At 41.5% G+C, this 17,999-nt stretch overlaps 1 protein-coding gene across 15 annotated transcripts in view; it reads right to left on the bottom strand.

Annotated features, from left to right (window-relative positions):
- The window catches only part of dcc (DCC netrin 1 receptor), a 482,450-nt gene that overhangs the window by 340,235 nt on the left and 124,216 nt on the right, over window positions 1–17,999 (bottom strand). For all 15 annotated transcript variants that reach the window (XM_088435577.1, XM_088435578.1, XM_088435580.1 and 12 more), the window contains exon 2: window positions 1,084–1,440. In XM_088435577.1, the coding sequence (XP_088291703.1) occupies window positions 1,084–1,440 (357 nt within the window). The remainder of the gene's footprint in view (window positions 1–1,083; window positions 1,441–17,999) is intronic.

Genomic DNA, 17,999 nt, shown 5'->3' with positions numbered 1-17,999 from the left:
GCCGGTAACTTTCAATCTGTTTTGGCAGGACGCACATGTTAAAGGTGTGGGTTCAGTGATTGAATCCTTTTTGGTTACTGTATTTGTCGCCAGAAAATTTGGGAAGAGTTTGCAGCCACTTTTGCTGTCCTCTGATGCACTAAATGTGGTTAATTGAAGTAATTATTGCTTGTGCCCTAAAACAGTGGTTTCTCCCCAACCCCCAGTGGATCAACTGGTACTGGGCTGCATGGGCTGCACCCAAAATAATGTTTTGGAGATGATTTAGTTTAATGCTACGTGCACACCGAACGCGAACGAGACAAAAAAGCGGAGAGTTTTGTATTGTAGTCAATGGAGTTCGCGCGACTGGGCGCGAATGCGCGTCGGGCGACGCGATGGACACGAATGAATCGCGGTCACGAGAAGCGAAATTTCGCCTTTCGCGTGAAGTTAAAATGTTTTAACTTTTTTCGCGTTTAGCCAATCAATTTCGGGAACATTCAACGGCTCACGCTGGGGGCAGGAATGAATCATGGCGGCCGCTTTATGGTCACCAGGAGCGATCCAACACGGCCAGCTTAGCTTTCAATGCAAAAGAGAGCCAAGCAAGAGCACTCACCTGGCTTGGAGAAAGGCGGAAGCGAGAACTTGGGACAACTGGTATGTGCAGCGTTTGCTTCACTTAACAGCTGTTGAACCATAGTTACTGTGCTAAGCTAACAATAGCGCAGCATTATATGGCACAATATTTAGCACGGTCTCGGCTACTTGATTGCGACATCGAAACTTTTGCCGCTGCCTCTGGCAGCTGTTGATATGATATTACATACATAGTGAGAAGGAGTGGCAGTAATAGTTGGCATCAACCCTGTGCTTAAGGGTGGATTACTTTGACTCTTCCAATTATTTCCCACACTGGTTTATTTTATTTTATTTTTTTTTATTAAAAAAACGGTGCTCTATGTGCTCTCTTATATTCATTCTTTGTTCAAGCAAAAATCAAACGATTATGTATGTAGTTAAAATTAGTCTAACGCCATGTTTGCCATGTTGTGTCAAGACTACAACTCCCCTCTGGTGACCTAAAATGTTTAAACTTACCTGCCACAGTTACCCTTGCAGTCCGGCTTACAATACTTCCTAGGCCTTCGAGTGTAGAGAGGCACTGGTATTCGCCCTCATCGGGGCGGTGGTGCCGCGAGTGCATTATATTGTGAACAAGCAATGATCCGTTAGCTAGCTCCTGCCGCCGTTCATCCACCAGGGCACTGAGTAGCACACCATCCTTCCGCCATGTGATGGTAGGCGTTCCTGTCGCCATGTCTGAGTGTGCCTGGCAGTCAAGTTGCAGCACACCACCTCGCATCGTCACTGTGTCTTGAGGCTCCTTAGTGAATGTGAAGTCTACAAAACCTCCTGGAATAGCTGATGATGGTGATGATGAAGAGGCCTCTGAGGCTGCAGCCAGGAAGAACAACAGAGGAAAACGCATTAGATAGAATGAATTTAAAAACACAGTAAAGAGTTCAACATGCATACTGTGTGCATCACTAAAATAAACATTGTTTATTTAAATGACAGATATGTCTTACATCACTGCCTTCCTGTCAAATGTTTTATCAAAATACACTTGGTGCTTATTCGGTAGCGAATTAATGTTTAGCTAAACTGTTCGGAACAAGGTGTTCTTTACGAGCCAATTTGTATCCCAGAGGCAGCCTTATATTCAATCAAGCCAGGATTGTAACGATAGTGGACCATAAAGATATTGTTAGACAACAAGGGTAGTAACAAACAAGGGACACACTATGGATGTGGTGATGGTTTATAGATTTTGCAATAAAAGCTGCAGGTGAATTGGAAGTGCAGTTTCATAGTTTGACCCAAACTGACCCAAAATTCTTCCAATGATCTTCAAGAGTTTACAATAAGGCATTTATACATACTTAATATCTAAACTCTTCCTGATAGAATTCAACTGATACTGTTTAAATCTCTGAATGTAGTAATACTACCACTACTACTACTAATTTTTACTACTTTTATTTCACTTTTCACAGCATAAATTTCAAGAATTTACTGTTTAGTCCTTGTAGGATTCCAGATGCTACTTTCAAATTTCGATCATAAATGTGACAAAAATTTCACCAAAACATGACTAGAATGCATTGCAATGTTGGAAAATTTTGTCACATTTGTTGATGTGAATACATTTTTGTGCTTGTATTTCTGCAACGAATCTAAAAAGCTAACCACTAATTCCCTTCCTTGTCAAACGTAATCTTCAAAGCAAAAGGAGTAATTTAGTACATAGTGTACCAGACCTTTTCCCAACACTTCAAACATGTTTTTAAAAATGATAGAGTACATTATTCCTTAATGACAGTAATTAGGGACTTTACGCACCTGCTGTGCTTTCTGTTTTCTTTTTTTGGAACCCCCTAAGCAAAAACATACTGACTCATTTTTTATTTGTTCATTTCAAAACTTGAAAGTCTCAAAATGTCCTCTAAAAGCACTCACATATATCAATCAAGACCTTTAATTTTAAGACACATCTCCAAAACTCAGAAATCAACATAGAAAGTTCATTTGATGTCACGTGAAGGCAATGTAATGAAGTTTATGAGTTCATTTCACCTTATACATACTTGTTCATCTTCATCAGCTTGTCACATTTTCCTCAATCCTCATCTGTCCATCCTTTCTTCCTTCCCACCTTTCCGGCCCTCTTTTACATCTCTCTCTTTACTTCATGGTTTCCTTCTTATTGATTCCTTTTCAGCAGTCCCCCTGCTCTCTATCGGTAAATCACATCTCGACAGCTCTATCTACTCTCTCCCACTGGTCTCCATCTCTCTCAAACACACAGACAGACCCCCCCCCCCCCCCCCCCACACACACACACACACACCATCAGTTTGTTCTTGTCCTTGTCCTCCAGTATGATGTTATCACTCTGTCTGCCTGCCATCTCTCTTCCGATCTCACTGCCTGGAAATATTTTTTGTCCATCTTTCAATGACACATTGATTTATATATATATATATATATATATATATATATATATATATATATATATATATATATATATATATATATATATATATATATATATACTCAAATACTGACTGCTGCTGGACGTTAAAAATCCTTCCAGGCAACCCACTGACCCAGTGTGTACCAGGGGCGTCACTCGACCTCACATATGAGGAATTATGACAGATTATTATAAATTATTATATACAATGAATGAGATTAGTGTCAAAATTTAATAAACTTTTTAGGTAAATGTTTATAGTTAAATGTAATTTCGCCCAGTGTAAGTCAACGGGACTTTTTGGAAGAAAAACATTTTTTTCTTAATTTTTTTTAGAAAATGAGGATTTGTGGGAAAAAGATAAATATTTGGAATAAAATAGAAAATACACGCAGTAATCCTGTGAATATGTAGAATATGAAATTGGAAGTATCAAATTAGAAAAACAGAGAATCATGAAACTGCCAACCCAATCAAAGACTTGAACCACTGACTCGTCCCGCGTTGGTCAGGAACTTTAACCACCGCACCAAGGAGCCTCTCAGTACGTCACAAATTGAAATTCCAAATGACAACGAATGGGACTGTCTCCCATTGGATATAAATGTTGAATTGGTTCGACAATTATGGAATTATGGAAGAAGTATCTGCAATGTGTGAGTTATTGGAATGTTGGAAGTGATGACGCGTCACAAGGCAGTGAAGCAACTGTGTGATTTAGATCGTTTCAGCGGTTGTGTCGTGTTGACAGACGCACTTCCTTATAAACAGAGATTGGCACGTTTTGGCTGTGTCGATGCAGTTCGATGAGTTCATGCGTTGGTTACGTGATCATTTTGCATCATCCGCATCCGCGGATTGTTCTCTAAGATCGGCGCACGCATCAGCGCATCGGTGCTGCCAGAGCCATCACTAATATATATATTACCAAAAGTATTCGCTCACCCATTCCAATGATTAGAATCAGCTGTCCTAATCACTTGGCCTGGCCACAGGTGTATAAAGTCAAGCACTCAGGCATGCAGACTGTGAAACAAGACATTTGTGCAAGAATGGGCCGCTCTCAGGAGCTGAGTGAAGTCCAGCGTGGAACTGTCATAGGATGTGAAGGAATGTAGTTTTTAGTAGGTTGATTGGCAAGAAAAATTCAGAGTAGCAATTTTCTGTGGAGCCGGCCCAGGAGGTCAACACCTGGTGCGATCATTTGTCTTTGTGATGCAGTCAGTAAAACAGGGACTTACTGGCGGCAATAACAAAAGAGGGGCGCCACAAAAGATAGGAGTGGGGGTAAAGTCCTCCAGAATGCATTGTTTGATGATCGACCTCGAATACACAGAGGTGATTGGCGTCCACAGGTCTAGGACGGTAGGGACACACACACCCATGCACACACACACACACACCTACGGGCGCAAACAATAAAATACTGAAATATCGTACCGTATGAGAGAGGAGTTAAAAGATCGGATGAATGTAACAATAAAAGTCAGGGCTATATAATGGTGCAAAAAAAGAACGTTCTAATGTGTATTTGTGTATGTTCAAAAGCATCTACACAGTTGCTGAAACGTCTGGACTGGAATCCTCCAACCGAAAGGGGGCAGCAGAGGACAGGAAACAACCCAACATGATGAATGGACCGGCGACAACCCCCATTCGGTGGACCGTCAAATATAAAAGAGGGTGGCGGATGAGGAACCGGCATCATTCTCACCATGACATGGGAATGATCCAGAGATCTCTGTTTTGGACAATTGGCTTGTAAACTGCATTAGACAATTTGGTAATAATAAATCTTCGAAGTGTTGTTGACGCGATGAACGTGTGCATGTGTGTTTATCCCGGCTCATACCCGAACGCGCAGGAATCTTTCACAAAGGTATGTAAACAATATACTATTATTCAATTGGGCCCGCAATCGAAACTACGAACAAATGTGATGAGCCGGAATACTAACTAATGCGCAACGTTTAGTCGCTTAAATGGGTTGACGTCGTTCGAGATGCAAGGTTGTTCTCCATTTTCCACGCCAGCGGCCGCACATGTACCGGTAAGCAGAAGCCATTAAAATTCTGTATATTGAGCACAATAAATCAAGGCGTGGAAGTGGTGGATCAGCCGATGCAGGATTGTTAATAGTGTTTTAGTTCGTGTTTTTGTACGGGGTTTGTGTTGTGTGTTTTGTTTTTTTACGGGTTTTTTTGTGTTTTGTGTTGTACATAAGTAATGCGCGTGTCTTGGAAGTCAGATTCGTCACGCAAGGGGGAGCGTCTGGGAAGTTAGGTTCGGCGCGTCCCGGTACGTCTGGGAAGTCAGATTCAACGTACAACGGTACGATTGGGGAGTGAAATCGTACCGGCTTTGTGGCTGGGGATGTAGATTCAGCGCAAAATTTTAACGTGCCTGGGAAGTCAGATTCGGTACGTGCCTCGCCGTAGACTGGCACAACCCCGGACGCGGGGGAGCATTGCAACGTTTCGGTATACATTGGGGAGTATTGGGGCCCTCAAAAACCGGCTAGATTAGTGATGAGATTAGTTTATTTGTGTGTGCGTCATTCATTGTATTGTTGTATTGTTTGTGGGTTGATTTGTTTTGTTGTCTATTGTGTAAACGAGACTATGATTGACCAAGGCACTTAGTGAACTGTTTGGATATGACTAATGTACACGAGAAGCTGGCAGACAATTGGTCAAATGTTGTGGGTTCTCTGTAAAAGACAGACGTGAAATGGAACAATTGCGGGAAACGAAAACAGCGAGTTAAAAGAAATCGTAGAAACATGGAGTCAGATGAATGATAGATTGTTACGAAAAAGGAATCCGAAAGTGTGAGAGGCAAAATGGAAAGTGAAGAAAGTCAAACCACAAGTGGAAAAAAAGAGAAAGGGAGACATTAGGTGCATTCCACAGCAAGGGGGTTCAGAGCAAAATTTGTGAAGAATATGACCCTGGTGTAAGTATGCCGGAATACGTGGGACCAGTGGTAAGTCAAAAAGAACAATTGTATCCAACTTGTCGCTTGCAAACACAATAACAAATGTCCATTTCTTTGGTGCCACCCACATGTTCGCTCACCGGCTTGGAATCGCCCGACATGATGGCACCAATTATAAACATCAAAGGAAAATTGCATGTCGGCATCCAGGTAGCACCCAGCCACCATGAACTTATTGGAGCGCAAATCCATCCATCGCTGCACAGAGGTAAGGTTTGCGGATGGGGGGACCGCTCCAGCACGAGCATCTACTCCAGAATGTAGCAATACACAAACTGAATTCAGAGAGCTTTTGGTTACCGTTAATGACCCCCGGCAATGGGGGAAAAATGTAACACACACAACTAACACACACAACTGACTTGCAAGCTGAGAGGAGTAGTGCTTATACCAAATTTAAAATTACATGAATGTTAAAGATGGGGGCAGTACGAGCCTCTGGCCATCCGGGGCACACAAGCCCTGGTGGGACAATTACCTTGCTGGTACAGCTGTTCAGTAACAACATGTCCATTCGTTTACTGAAGTTGGTATGTGAAAAAGGTCACAGAAAATAAAGCTTGACCATTTCAAATGGGAAAAACCAGCTGCTGAAGCTCAAACGAAATAGAACACTTGAAGAAACTACAAGGGCCAAAACAAAAGAAAAACCTAAAGATAATAAAATGCGGTGGCTGAACAGCCCAATGGAGGTGGCCATGCTGGGGGCCATGGGCGTGGCTGGAAAGGAGCTGGATGGACCCGGGGTGGAACGAGAAGGAGAAGGAGTGGATGCCATGGGAGTGCTTCCACTGATCACGGAAGGAAGGCATCTCTGCAGTCACCACTGGACACCCTGCATCCTGGGCAAGTTTTGGGCAGCCAGAGGATGCTACGGTTCCAGGCAAAACCAAGTCACCGCCATGGCAGTACAAGAGCTGGATCAACAGCAGACAATACCTGCACAACCAGGCAGGTACCCCCTGGGGAGGGGTATGGACTAATTGCAAACACAATGACTTTTGTTTGCTTTGCTGAATCACCCACATGACTGCCATGGACGTAACAAGTTCAAATACAGGTGCTGGGACAGTCAGTGCAACATCGGTTTGCCCACGCTCCGCAAACCCAATGAACTGAACAACAAGAGACCTTGCTCACAAAACCAGAGCCTCCCACTTTTGCACAAACCAAGGGGGAATACATTCTTCCTGAGACTCAACCCATGTTGTGGCATCCACTTTGCAAACCTGAAACCAGGAACGTCTGAACGTACCTGAATTCACTCCTTCTTCCTGATCTGAAAGCCCTTGGTCCTGACACTCCGATCTTTCCCTCGGCCTCTTGACCCTTACCACTGCACCCTCCTTTATGATAGAAACCATGAAGACATAGATGCAAAAGCTGTTGATGACATTGAAGGCGATTTGTGGACTCTTCAGTGTTCTGCCATCGATGTTCACTAAAAAACAAGGCGTTCTTGCCAAATGTGACCTTTCTTCACAAACAGTTTCAGTGATACCAAATGAGCTTAGTGCTAAATCGCATGTCTGGCTTGCGTTGTCAATTGAAAACCCTGACACATAGTATATGCAAAATCAATCTGAACACAAAGTCGATGTAAACATCACACCTTGCTATTCTCAGACAGACTGCTGTCAGCCTTGCATCCAAGATTTAAGAGTTTCACAATGATAGATTTGGCAAAAAAATTTGTCTATCTGCCACCAACCGAGAAGTGTTGATAATATTACACATTCACACACATAGAATTCAAATCGAAATTGGCACCATTAACAACAAGGTTTCAAATTAAACTCAGGGCTGTCCACTCAAGTCCCTGATACCACATTTAGCTAGAATGGACATACTGATCGATGCTCTCCTAGTGCAGTGCGTGGAGGACATTCTTTGTGCAGGGGGGAAAACCCCTGTCTCGTGTCACATCATGGCACATTTGGTCCTCCCCCTACTGCTCAGGACAGGCTTAAAGACCTTGAAAAAGAAAAGGTATTGTTGCGCAAAAGTAGTCTTGCTGAGGCATTTCACCACCGCGGTTGGAACCATTAAGCCTGCTGAACACAGAAGGTCCGTCTTGAATTACATACTTCAAACACATGCTCTTCTTTTGATTTGTGTGGCTACGGCAGGATTTTGGTGTAGTGTTGGAGTGGACCCCGGTAGCGAAGAAAGGAGTGGTTCACTTGATTGTGGCCCTCCTTCGCAACCACCGCACACCTGCCTCACTTGGTTATAACTAACCTTTCTATCTTAATGTACGAGTTGTCGAAACGGTCTCTAATGGCATTTCATTTTACTGGCAAATTGTATAAAAACAATTAACACTTTCTACCATGTCATTAGATGCAATTGAAACTACACAACCATCATGAACTGCTCATCCTGCCACTGTGGTGGCCATCTTATGGAAAATTTATATTTTAACAACACACTCGGTAGCTTAGTTCAATATATCATCATCGTTCACAATGTTCCCACGGTTGAAATTGATTGTTCACCTTGCTGACAACACTACACATAGGTGACGTATATGTGGCTGAATTGGTATCAAAAGTGAACCTCATTGCTGTGAAATGCGTGTTTCTCAGGGGCTGTGGACCAAACCAGACTTGCACATTCTTCTTCTACAGGAACATTTGATCCATTTCACTGATGGATGCTGTTGGCGGGCCGATGGGTCCCTTTGAGTGGGTTTTGTGGTGGCCGAGCAAGTGAGAATTATTTGGAATACCGGGGTACTCAAATGATTGGTTTAGAGCTCTTTTGCACACTGTAAAATTGGAAATTACGATGCATGCACCACACTTGGGTACAGATGATGAACAATGATTTTAATTTAGCATGTGACAATTGGGTGGACTCTCACGCGAGGCGACCAGAACGGTCGGCGTTGGTTTTGCTGTGGGCACTAATCCTAGAGGACATCTAGGCGCGGGTGTCAGTTACAACAAAGGAGCTGTCCTTTTGGTTGGCGTTTCACGCCAAAAGGGGGATGCGGTAGAAGGATTGGCTGGACAGTTGGCTCCGACATCACTGATGACAGTGCAAAATAGGATGGCATTAGGCATGCTGTTGGCTAAAGAGGAAGGGGTCTGTTCCATGTTTGGTGAAATGTGTTGCACCTACAATCCCCAATAATACTGCCCTTGATGGTTCTGTGACCAGAGACCAGAGCTCTCTGCGGGCTTAAGGCTCTCTGGTTGGAATTGTAAGAAGCCTCAGGGATCAGGAACCCATTGGAGGATTGGTTCATAGTGTGTTTGGCAGATGGAAGGGCATTGTGATGCCAGTTTTGGCGTCGCTCTCTGTCTTCCTGGCGATCCTGGTCTCCTGTGGATGTTGTTGCATTCCTCTATGTCGTTTGCTGTGTGCAAGGTTAATTTCAGCAACTGTGGGTGGCAGACGGGGTGAGGATCCCGCACACATGATGCCACTTTCGCTCATGCAACATGATGAGATTGCACCAAGTGATGACGATGAGGGCGTGGTTATTGTCTGATCTCCTCTTCGAGAGATCAAAAGGGGGACTGAAGGAATGTAGTTTTTAGTAGGTTGATTGGCAAGAAAAATTCAGAGTAGCAACTTTCTGTGGAGCTGGCCCGGGAGGTCAACACCTGGTGCGATCATTTGAAACTACAAGGGCCAAAACAAAAGAAATGTGTTTATCCCGGCTCATACCCGAACACACAGGAATCTTTCATAAAGGTATGTAAACAATATACTATTATTCAATTGGGCCCGCAATCGAAACTACGAACAAATGTGAAAGTTCCAACAGATGCTACCTGTGTAACAAATCAAGTCGTGAAATTTCCTCGCTCCTAAATTTTTCACAGTCAACTGTCAGCTCTATTATAACAAAATGGAAGCGTTTGGGAACAACAGCAACTAAGCCACGAAGTGGTAGGCCACGTAAAGTGACGGAGAGGGGTCAGCGGATGCTGAAGCGCATAGTGCAAAGAGGTAGCAGACTTTCACCACAGTCAATTGCTACAGAGCTACAAACTTCATGTGACGTTCGGATTAGCCCAAGTACAGTCCGCAGAGAGCTTCATGGAATGGGTTTCCATGGCCGAACAGCTGCAGCCAAGCCACACATCACCAAGTGCAATGCAAAGCGTCGGATGCAATGGTGTAAAGCATGCCACCACTGGTCTCTAGATCAGTGGAGACGCGTTCTCTGGAGTGATGAATCACGCTTTTCCATTTGACGATCTGATGGACAAGTCTGGGTTTGGAGGTTGCCAGGAGAACGGTACATTTCAGACTGCATTGTGCTGACTGTGAAATTTGGTGGAGGAGGAGTCATGGTGTGGGGTTGTTTTTCAGGAGCTGGGCTTGGCCCCGTAGTTCCATTGAAAGGAACTTTGAATGCTTCAGGGTACCAAAACATTTTGGACAATTCCATGCTCCCAACCTTGTAGGAACAGTTCGGAGCAGGCCCCTTCCTCTTTCACTATGACTGTGCACCAGTGCACAAAGCATTAGAGCAGAGACTGAGAGCCAGGCCTTCTCGACCAACATCAGTGTGTGACCTCACCAATGCGCTTTTGGAAGAATGGTCAAAAATTCCTATAAACAGTCTCCTCAACCTTGTGGACAGTCTTCCCAGAAGAGTTGAAGTTGTAATAGCTGCAAAAGGTGGACCAAGATCATATTGAACACTATGGATTAGGAATGGGATGGCACTTCAGTTCATAGTATGAGTAAAGGCAGGTGAGCGAATACTTTTGGTAATATAGTGTGTATATATACACCGTATTTAACCAGACTATGAGGCAGCAAAATATGAGCAAAAAAAAAATGATTTTTGTCATGGATAAGCAGCACTGGACTATAAGCTGTAAGTAATAGCATCAGATCTTTACGCAAAAAGAAGGTATATGAAGTTTATAATTTAATTATTTTGTAATTGTCTGCCAACATCCTCTCTTTAACAGACTGAACATGCCTGCATGTTTAGTCCCAATGTTCAGTCAAAACATATTTATAGAAAATGGATGGATATCTGTTCGATAAATACCAGTTCAAAATCGAATAATACTCAATACTTCAATAGCATCTTTTTTTTGTCTCCCTTTGAGTTTATTTTAGTGAACATAACACATTCTATATAATCCATATACAATCATAAATACATAAATAAAATCACACATACTGTTTACTGTATATAAAATTTACACATCACAAATTTACCCCAAATTTTATAATTCTCTCTTCAAATTTAGACATACATATATATATATTTTTTAATATACATAGCTATTGTTTTAACTGTTTTGAGCACAGCCATTGATTCACATCTTTACAGTTCTATTTGATAGTTGTTCCATAAGTTGACACCTCAAACAGATACACACATTTGCTTGCTGGTGGCTAGAAAAAAAAAATAAACACAACTAGAGCTGCAAGCAGCTATAAGGGGCCCTCGCAGACCTGTGCACGTTGGGGTATGAACAGGCCGGGGTATGAACAAGGAGTATGAACGATGAAAACTTAGTTGTAGATGACTTCAGTGCAGGACTCTTACCAAATATGTCAAATTTAGACAAGGTGGGACAATGTGGGTGGAGTTACTGCAGCTTTTATTGTTCCAATTTTCTGACTTTCAATGCGATATAGGCCACATTCACTGTCGAAACATGGTACTGATTTTTGGAGGGCATAAGGCATGGCCACTGGCTTTTCAGAAAACATTTAAGGGATATCACTTCAAGGGGCTCAGCAGAGTACATAAAAACATTAAGGATTTGCTATTTTTTTTTGCTGCCACTAGGTGGCGCTCGTACTATGATAAAAAATAGGCTTGTAGGTGTGTTTCACATTGGACTCCCATCCCATATACGAAGTTTTAAAAAATATCAGATCATCTAGTTCCAATTACAGCAACTTTTACCGTTTTGGCGAGACATCGGATTTTGAGTTGGCATAGAGGCCACGCCCTTTATTGAAAAGTCATAAAAGTTGAGAACCTTAATGTTCCAATGTGTCATAGCTTTTCTGACCATTTTTGAGTTCATTTAGTCAAACAGGCATTTCACAGTACATAAAAGTATAAATAATGAGATTTTTGTCAGCCACTGGGTGGCGCTGTAAATGATTTGAAAGTTTATCACATAGCTGTATTATTGCATTACTTTTAAAGTCCCAGGAAAGTTTCAGATGGTTTGAAGCTGTCATAGCTGAGTTATTAATATTTTTGTCACTCTTGGCGAAGGAAGTATTAAACATAATTTGAAGCTCCGCCCCCATCTTTTCTGTCAAGAGATCTTCACGATATTTGGACTATGTGTGCCCCTCAGTTGGATAATGATTCATGCCAAAGTTGAAGGTAATGGGGTGAATCATTTAAGAGAAAAAGGCACTAGTTTGAGACCAGCTAATGTCTAAGAATGGGACAAAACTGCACATTAAAAAAATTCATAACAATTTTTCTGTACATCCTAGCACATCACTTGTATTGACTTTTTTGTAGGACATGCAGTCCTTCATTTGCCTACAAAGTTTCATAGCTGTAGGTCAAACCAAACAGGATTGACTGTAAGCGTTCGACTAATGACATTTTTTGCAGCCACTAGGTGGCGCTAGCTTTAAACTGGAATATATTTTTGTCGATATGTTCAGGAGAATATTTTCATCCAATGTGTGAAATTGTGAGAAGATCAGATCATCTGGGTCAAATTACAGCAACTTTTACTGGACAGATAAAGCTTCGGAATGAAAATGGCCGTAGAGGCCACACCCATTATCGAAACTTCGTAAAATTTGGTGGAGGTCAGCAGGGCTGTCTAGAGGCTTTTCAGACTTAATTTCAGCGATATTACTTCAAAGGGCTCAAATAAACACATAAAAATGTTTAAAAAATGCTATATTTTTGGCTGCCACTAGGTGGCGCTCGCACTATAACAAAAAATACGTTAATAGGTGTATTCCGCATTGGAAACCCATCAAATATATGAAGTTTAGAAAAGATAAGCCCATCTGGGACCAAACACAGCAACTTTGTTCGTTTTGGCGAGACATCAGACTGACATTTTTGTTTGCCACTAGATGGCTTTATAAGCAATTGAAGATTTTTTTAAACACTTGTGTTAAGGGCTTGAGTCTTCATGTGTCTGTGAATTTTCAGATTTTTCCAAGCTTGTAAAGCTGAGTTATAAAGGTTTGTTTCACATGTGGCAAAGTAATCATCAAAGGCATAATATAAAGCCCCGCCCCCAACATATTTGATGGCGGATCATCACAAAAATTTGAACAATTGTGCCTCACAGTCAGATAAAACATCACAGCAAATTTGAAGTCGATCAGGTCAAGGGTTTGGGAGAAAAAAGGAGCAGTTCGGGACCTGCAAATGAGCAAAAACGGGCCAAAAGTGCACATTCAAAAATTCATAACTCTCTTTCTGTACATCTGAGCACATGGCTCGCGCTGACTTTTTTGTAGGGCTCGAGGTCCTACATAAGGCTACAAATTTTTGGAGCTCTAGGTCAAACGGGCCGGGAGTGAGAGGCTATTTTCCACTCATAAGGCCATTTTGGGGCCAATTACAGACACTTTTTTCGTTTTGGCGAGTCATCTGACTTTGAGGTGGCGTGCAGACTACGCCCATTATCGAAAAGTCGTAAAATTTTAAAACCTTAATATTCCATGTGTTAATGATACTCTGACCAATTTTCATTTGTTTTACTCAAACAGACTGAGCACAATACATGAAAGTGTAAAAAATGACATTTTAATCAACCACTAGGCGGCGCTAGTAGGTATTAAAAAAAAATTTTTTCAAAGGTGTTAAAGACATAAGTTTCCATGTGTCTATGAAGTTTTAGATTTTTTTAAGCTAGTACATCAAAGTTATTAAGGTTTATGTCCCTCTTGGCGAAGGAAAAATTGAACACATAATTTGAAGCCACGCCCCTATCATATATGCCAGCGGATCTGCACCAAATTTTGCCCACTTGTGCCCCTATGTGTGAATATGCACCACAGCAAATTTGAAGGTGATTGAGTAAAGCGTTTAGGAGAAACAAGGAGCAGTTTGGGACCTACAAACGTGCAAAAATGGGCCAAAAATGCACATTCAAAAATTCATAACTCTTTTTCTGTACATCTGAGCACATGGCTCGCGCTGACTTTTTTGTAGGTCTCTAGGTCCTACATATGCCTAAAAATTTTCGTAGCTCTAGGTCAAACGGGCCGGGACCAGGTGCACTTTTTCAACCTTAGGTGGCGCTGCAGAGCCATTTTTTTTGCATTGTTTTGGGAAACACAAAAATATCCAATTTCTCACCGGGCCCGACAAATGTGCAAATTTTGGTGACTTTTCGTGCATGTTTAGGCCCTCAAAAATGGAAAAGCGCTGCACAGTAAATAATAATAATAATAATAATAATAACTAGAGCTGCAAGCAGCTATAAAGGGCCCTCGCAGACCTGTGCACGTTGGGGTATGAACAGGTCGGGGTATGAACAAGGACTATGAATGATGAAAAAGTAGTTGTAGGTGACTTCAGTGCAGGACTCTTACCAAAAATGTAAAATTTAGACAAGGCGGGACAATGTGGGTGGAGTTACTGCAGCTTTTATTGTTCCAATATTGTAACTTTCAATGCCATATAGGCCACACCCACAGTCGAAACATCCTACTGATTTGTGGAGGGCATAAGGCATGGCCACTGGCTTTTCAGAAAACATTTAAGGGATATCACTTCAAGGGGCTCAGCAGAGTACATAAAAACGTTAAGGATTTGCTATATTCATTACTGCCATTAGGTGGCGCTCGTACTATGATAAAAAATAGGCTCCTAGGTGTGTTTCACATTGGACTCCCATCCCATATATGAAGTTTTGCAAACATCAGATCATCTAGGTCCAATTACAGCAACTTTTACCGTTTTTGCGAGACATCAAACTTTGAGTTTGCATAGAGGCCACACCCTTTAATGAAAAGTCATAAAAGTTGAGAACCTTAATGTTCCAATGTGTCATAGCTTTTCTGACCATTTTTTAGTTCATTTAGTCAAACAGGCATTTCACAGTACATAAAAGTATAAAAAAATGAGATTTTTGTCCGCCACTGGGTGGCGCTGTAAATGATTTGAAAGTTTATCACATAGCTGTATTATTGCATTACTTTTAAAGGCCCAGGAGAGTTTCAGATGGTTTGAAGCTGTCATAGCTGAGTTATTAAGATTTTTGTCACTCTTGGCAAAGGAAGTATTAAACATAATTTGAAGCTCCGCCCGCATCTTTTATGTCAAGAGATTCTCACGATATTTGGACTATGTGTGCCCCTCAGTTGGATAATGATTCATGCCAAAGTTGAAGGTAATGGGGTGAATCGTTTAATAGAAAAAGGCACTAGTTTGAGACCAGCTAATGTCTAAGAATGGGACAAACCTGCACATTAAAAAAATTCATAACAATTTTTCTGTACATCCTAGCACATCACTTCTATTGACATTTTTGTAGGTCTTACAGTCCTTCATTAGCCTACAAAGTTTCATAGCTGTAGGTCAAACCAAACAGGATTGACTGTAATCTTTCGACTAATGACTTTTTTTGCAGCCACTAGGTGGCGCTAGCTTTAAACTGGAATATATTTTTGTCGCTATGTTCAGGAGAATATTTTTATCCAATGTGTGAAATTGTGAGAAGATCAGATCATCTGGGTCAAATTACAGCAACTTTAACTGGACAGATAAAGCTTCGGAATGAAAATGGTCACAGAGGCCACGCCCATTATCGAAACTTCGTAAAATTTAATGGAGGTCAGCAAGGCTCTCTAGAGGCTTGTCAGACTTAATTTCAGCAATATTACTTCAAAGGGCTCAGCTACACACATAAAAACGTTTAAAAAATGCTATATTTTTGGCTGCCACTAGGTGGCGCTCACACTATAGCAAAAAATAAGTTGATAGGTGTATTCCGCATTGGAAATCCATCAAATATGTAATGTTTAGAAAAGATAAGACCATCTGGGTCCAAATACAGCAATTTTGTTCGTTTTCGCGAGAAATCAGACTGACATTTTTGTTTGCCACTAGGTGGCCTTATAAGCAATTTAAGATTTTTTTAAACACATGTGTTAAGGGCTTGAGTCTTCATGTGTCTGTGAAGTTTCAGATTTTTCCAAGCTTGTAAAGCTGAGTTATAAAGGTTTGTTTCACATGTGGCAAAGTAATAATCAAAGGCTTAATATGAAGCCCCGCCCCCAACATATTTGATTGCGGATCGTCACGAAAATTTGAACAATTGTGCCTCACAGTCAGATAAAACATCACAGCAAATTTGAAGTCGATCGGGTCAAGCGTTTGGGAGAAAAAAGGAGCAGTTCGGGACCTGCAAATGAGCAAAAACGGGCCAAAGGTGCACATTCAAAAATTCATAACTCTCTTTCTGTACATCTGAGCATATGGCTCACGCTGACTTTTTTGTAGGGCTCGAGGTCCTACATAAGGCTACAAATTTTTGTAGCTCTAGGTCAAATGGGCCGGGAGTAAGAGGCTATTTTCCACTCATAAGGCCATTTTGGGGCCAATTACAGCCACTTTTTTCGTTTTGGCGAGTCATCTGACTTTGAGGTGGCGTGCAGACTACGCCCATTATCGAAATGTCGTAAAATTTTAAAACCTTAATATTCCATGTCTTAATGATATTCTGACCAATTTTCATTTGTTTTACTCAAACAGACTGAGCACAATACATGAAAGTGTAAAAAATAACATTTTAATCAACCACTAGGCGGCGCTAGTAGGTATTTAAAAAAACTTTTTTCAAAGGTGTTAAAGACATAAGTTTCCATGTGTCAATGAAGTTTTAGATTTTTTTAAGCTAGTACAACAAAGTTATTAAGGTTTATGTCACTTTTGGCGAAGGAAAAATTGAACACATAATTTGAAGCCACGCCCCTATCATATATGTCAGTGGATCTGCACCAAATTTTGCCCACTTGTGCCCCTATGTGTGAATATGGACCACAGCAAATTTGAAGGTGATTGAGTAAAGCGTTTAGGAGAAACAAGGAGCAGTTTGGGACCTGCAAACGTGCAAAAATGGGCCAAAAATGCACATTCAAAAATTCATAACTCTTTTTCTGTACATCTGAGCACATGGCTCGCGCTGACTTTTTTGTAGGTCTCTAGGTCCTACATATGCCTAAAAATTTTCGTAGCTCTAGGTCAAACGGGCCGGGACCAGGTGCACTTTTTCAACCTTTGGTGGTGCTGCAGAGCCATTTTTTTTTGCATTGTTTTGGGAAACACAAAAATATCCAATTTTTCACCGGGCCCGACAAATGTGCAAATTTTGGTGACTTTTCGTGCATGTTTAGGCCCTCAAAAATGGAAAAGCGCTGCACAGTAAATAATAATAATAATAATCTGGAGAAAAACAAGAGGGCTCTCGCAGCGGTAGCTGCTCGGGCCCTAATAATAATAACTAGAGCTGCAAGCAGCTATAAAGGGCCCTCGCAGACCTGTGCACGTTGGGGTATTAACAGGTCGGGGTATGAACAAGGACTATGAAGGATGAAAAAGTAGTTGTAGATGACTTCAGTGCAGGACTCTTACCAAATATGTAAAATTTAGACAAGGTGGGACAATGTGGGTGGAGTTACTGCAGCTTTTATTGTTCCAATTTTCTGACTTTCAATGCGATATAGGCCACATTCACTGTCGAAACATCGTACTGATTTGTGGAGGGCATAAGGCATGGCCACTGGTTTTTCAAAAAACATTTAAGGGATGTCACTTCAAGGGGCTCAGCAGAGTACATAAAAAACATTAAGGATTTGCTATATTTTTTGCTGCCACTAGGTGGCGCTCGTACTATGATTAAAAAATAGGCTTGTAGGTGTGTTTCACATTGGACTCCCATCCCATATATGAAGTTTTAAAAATATAAGATCGTCTAGGTCCAATTACAGCAACTTTTACCGTTTTCGCGAGACATCGGATTTTGAGTTGGCATAGAGGCCACGCCCT

This window comes from Hippichthys cyanospilos, chromosome 15, assembly GCF_059441005.1.
Source record: "Hippichthys cyanospilos isolate Australia breed blue-spotted pipefish chromosome 15, RoL_Hcya_1.0, whole genome shotgun sequence".
Lineage (NCBI taxonomy): Eukaryota > Metazoa > Chordata > Actinopteri > Syngnathiformes > Syngnathidae > Hippichthys > Hippichthys cyanospilos.
This window is presented reverse-complemented; position numbering and strand designations above follow the sequence as displayed.